The sequence below is a fragment of the Myotis brandtii genome, unplaced genomic scaffold, assembly GCF_000412655.1.
Source record: "Myotis brandtii unplaced genomic scaffold, ASM41265v1 scaffold152, whole genome shotgun sequence".
Taxonomy (NCBI): Eukaryota; Metazoa; Chordata; class Mammalia; order Chiroptera; family Vespertilionidae; genus Myotis; species Myotis brandtii.
This window is the reverse complement of record NW_005355502.1, coordinates 749,235-753,507: the sequence shown is the minus strand read 5'-3', so window position 1 is coordinate 753,507 and position 4,273 is coordinate 749,235. Positions and strand designations below refer to the sequence as shown.

The window sequence follows — 4,273 nt, the reverse complement described above, 5'->3', positions numbered from 1 at the left end:
GGGCGGGGGGGGGGGCGGGGGGGACTCAGTCCAAGGCCTCCCTTGGGAAAACCCAGTGTGCACAGGAACTAACCCAGGAACAAGTGCAGAGCCCTTCCCTTAAAACAAGCACAGGCACCCCAGGCTTGAAATCCCCCAAACTCCCTGTGCACTCAGTTCATCCCTCGGGCGCTCGCTCTCCCCCATCACAGCTGGAGGGGCTGGCATCCCGTCCCGCAGCCAGGCGCCACCTGAACCCTAACAGCCCTTTAGGGCTTGACCTCCCATGTTGGGCACACATACCCCAAGGGGACTGCAGGTCCTGGGGGTGCATGGAAAGCTCTTACGGAGTTTTTGGTGGCTCTATGTTTCCATATGTATTAAACAGATATAACTAGTACATCATGCTCATGGTATAATAGGTATTACTCCTTGGGATGAAATGAATTTGTAAGAAAATCATTGGAAAAAGCATATGAAGTAAACAATAGGACAGAGGGACACAGGTGTGTGTGTGTGGGGGGGAGGGAGGGGGTTGGGAACCACTAGCCCACAGGTGTTGTTTGGCAAATGAGTCTCAGAAGAATTGGGCCACCGGCCAAGGCCACAGCCATCCAGCCAACAGGTATGGAGTGGCTTTAACCCCAGACTGACCAGCGGTGGTCCCCTCCCCCTCCCCCTCTCTTCACACTCACTGACCCTGAGTCGGTGAAAACCAGGAGGCTCTGTTCCATCTGTGGCTCAGAGCGGGGGTGGGGGGTGTAACTTTGCCCTCAGGGACGTTGGCAAGGACTGGAGACAACTCGGGGAGGGGAGGAGGTGCCGTGGCATTGGGGGAAGAGCGCAGGGAGGCGCTAAGCACCCCACGAGCAGGACGCCCGAGTGTCAGGTTGAGGCACCTTGTGTCAGACCTGTGTCTGCTGATGAGGGACCAAGCTCTGTGGTATGTCAGGGAGGAAAGTGAGTGGGAGAAAAGTGCACAGCATTGAGCCCGTGAAACGTGCAGGAAGGGTCTACAACAGGCGAGGTTACTTCTGAGGGTGGTGAGCTTCTCACTTTAACGGCATAGAGTGTTTCCAACGTCTGCACAGAGGAAGGCACGCTGGTCAGACAGGACCACAGCGTGGGGCCGAACGCGGAGCACCACCACCCCAGCCGGGCCACCCAGCTCAACGTGCGGGCAGAGAGCCGATGCTCTTTTTAAAAATATATGTACTTTTACTGACTTCAGAGGGAGACAGGAACATCAATGATGCGAGAGAATCATTGATCGGCTGCTCCTGCACGTCCCCCACTGGGGATCAAGCCTGCAACCTGGGCATGTGCCCTGACCCAGAATCGAACCGTGACCTCCTGGTTCATAGGTCGAGGCTCAACCACTGAGCCATGCTGGCTGGGCCGGAGCTTCTTATTTTTAATTAAAAAATTGTAATGTTGACATTATTGCAGGGTCCCCTCCACCCCCTTAGCCCACCTCCACCCTCCCTGCCTCCCCCTCCCTTGGCCTTCTCCACTGTTGCCCGTGCCCAGGGGCATGCACATATGTCCCAGAGCGAATCCCTTCACCTCCTTTGCCTATAAAATACTGCGAAAAAGGCCTCATTACTAGCCTGGCCCCGTGAGGAAGGCGATGTGTAGTGGATGGAGATGGGCCTCAGTGGGTTCCCAGCAGAGTGTGGGGTCACTCGGTGAGCCAAGCCACTGTCCTCTCCAGGCGGCAGAGCCCCCGTCAGCGGCGGCGCCTACAGGCTGGAGCTGGTGTGCGGAGCCCCGGGGGCCCCTGAGCCCCCCCTCTGCTTTGACCCCTGCCAGAACTACACCCGCCTGGACGACCCCTCGCGAAGCTCAGAGGTCACGGAAAGAGCCCAGAAGTGTGACCGGGACCTGCGTGGCTGGTTTCGCTTTGTGGGAGAAGGAGGCACGAGGATGCCGGAGAGCTGTGTGCCCATGTACAGGTGCCAGACGGACGCGCCCATGTGGCTGCAGGGGGCCCACCCAACCCTGGGGCAGGGCGTCGTGACCCGCACTGCCTGTGCCCACTGGTCCGGCAACTGCTGCTCCTGGAAGGCTGAGGTTCAGGTGGCGGCCTGCCCGGGGGGGTACCACGTGTACCGGCTGGACAGCACCCCTTCGTGTCACCTGAGATACTGCACAGGTGAGTGGCCATGACCTCAGGGGCAGCCAGGGGCAGGGCTACCTTGAGATGCCGAGCCGGTGGAGCTGGTGGGAGGAGGCCCTGCAGAGCAGCCTGTCTCCGCCCAGCCCGAGAGTTGCCCCAGGGTGTCAGCAACTCCTCCGGCATCTCAACAAAACCTGACCTCAGACTCCAGGGGGAGTTGCTGGCATCAGTTTCCCTGATCCCCAAAGTAGGGTGCTCTCATGAACCCTTTCATGGGCGAGCGCGGTCAAGCACAGGAGCACTGACTGTGAGTGTAGGTGGGGACAGTTCGGCACCTTCCCAGACCCCAATAACCACCAAACCACACCCTACGCCTGGTTGGGCCAGTGCCTGCTGGGCATCACACTCCCAGCTCGCGCAGCGTCTCAGGTGCCTCAGCCACGGGCCCACACCATCAGTGAGAGCGAGCCCGGTGCTCACAGACGCTGGCCTGGCTCCGCGGCCGGAGGCCTAGGGCTGAGAGAGGGTCCTGGGGAGCTTGGCGGGGCCGCCCTGGTGCCCGGGGTGAGCTGCTATGCAGTGGCTGCTGCAAAGCACACGCTGACCACTCTTTTTAATTTTGCAAAAGAAACGAGATGACTCTCTGTCAGGGAACATGGGGATGATGTGCATCCGGTGCAGCTCAGTGCTCAGCACCCAGGCACGTGTGGGCACAGGTTCACGTGGGCACAGGTTCCGTGTGGGCACAGGTTCACGTGGGCACAGGTTCCGTGTGGGCACAGGTTCCACATGGGCACAGGTTCCACGTGGGCACAGGTTCCACGTGGGCACAGGTTCTGCATGGGCACAGGTTCCACGTGGGCACAGGTTCCTCGTGGGCAGTTTGATTGACTTCTCTGAGCTTCAGTTTTCTGATCTAAAAAAAAAAAAAAGAAAGAAAAAGAATGATGAGAAAAGTAACAACTCATGCACAGGGCTTCCCATGTCCTTGCCGCCCTAAGCCCTTGAGTTACTCATGGACCCACTCGTCACCTCATGAGGTGACGATGCTCTGGGCACAGAGAGGTCAAGCAGCGCTCCTCAGGCCACAGAGCTGGGACTCGAACACGGCATCTGCCACCACGCACCCCGTCCCCAGGCACCCGGAGACCCGCCTGAGCTGACACGTGGAAACCTCTCGAAGTGTCTGCCATTGGCAGCATTAAGACGGCAGCTTCGGGCTCTCGCCTCGCTGGCTGGGGGGCAGGAAGCTCAGGGCTGGGGGCTGCTCCTCCAGGAAGAGCTGCAGTCCCGGGCAGGTCCCCTGTGCCCGGGGGAGTGACAAGGCTGGTGTGGAGGTGCAGGTCCCCCTGCTCGGAGTCCTGACCCCCCTCTGCCTCCGTGCAGACCCGTCCACTGCGGAGACCAAGTGCGACAATGCCTGCCGCCCCGAGGAGGAGTGTACCTTCCTCAACGGCACCTGGGGCTGTGCCTGCCGACGGGACCTCAACAGCTCCGGTGAGCGGTCAGCGGCAGGGCCGCAGGGGCCAGGCCAAGGGGGTGGGGGGAGCCCACCTGAGCAGGTCCAGGGGCAGGGAGGCTTCGGAGGGTGAGGACCAGGGGTGCACCCATCCATGGGGATGAAGCCACGGCCAGGGAGCGGGCATTCTCGGAGCGGGGGAGGCAGGGTGGGCGGGCAGGGTTGCAACACCTCCAGGCCTCGGGAAGCAGCCCTGCATGAGCGAGCTTGACCCACGGGGACAAAGGTGCTGAGGACGACAGGTGTGGGAGCTGCACCGAAATTTCTAGAGTCCACACACGAGGGACATGGGCCGACTCCTGTGCCGGGGCTTCCCCCGGAGTAGCTCTGGGGCCTGGGACAAGTCCCCTCCCCTCTCTGAGCCCTCAGGCCGCATCTGTGAGTAAAACACTCCAGACACAGCAGAAGCAGAGGGCGCAGGGGAAGGATGCCACAGACAAGACTTAATCTCCTGAAAGAATTTGACCAGGGCCTCCACACAGCATGCCTGTCCCTAGGAAGAGAGTGTTCTAGCAGCAGGACAGAGGGAGCAGAGCGCATGGGAAAGCTGGCTGAGTGCGGAGGAGGAGGAGGAGGAGGGAAGGGAGGAGGAGGAGGAGGAAAGGGAGGAGGAGGAAAGGGAGGAGGGAAGAGAGGAGAAGGAGGAGGAGGAGGAG

The 4,273-nt window shown here is 60.6% G+C and overlaps 1 protein-coding gene across 1 annotated transcript in view; it reads left to right on the top strand.

Annotated features, from left to right (window-relative positions):
* LOC102259272 (pancreatic secretory granule membrane major glycoprotein GP2) overlaps positions 1 to 4,273 on the top strand; it is a 14,582-nt gene that overhangs the window by 1,710 nt on the left and 8,599 nt on the right. The window contains exons 3-4 of the mRNA XM_005861483.2: positions 1,694 to 2,134; positions 3,485 to 3,595. Of these exons, the coding sequence (XP_005861545.1) occupies positions 1,694 to 2,134; positions 3,485 to 3,595 (552 nt within the window). The remainder of the gene's footprint in view (positions 1 to 1,693; positions 2,135 to 3,484; positions 3,596 to 4,273) is intronic.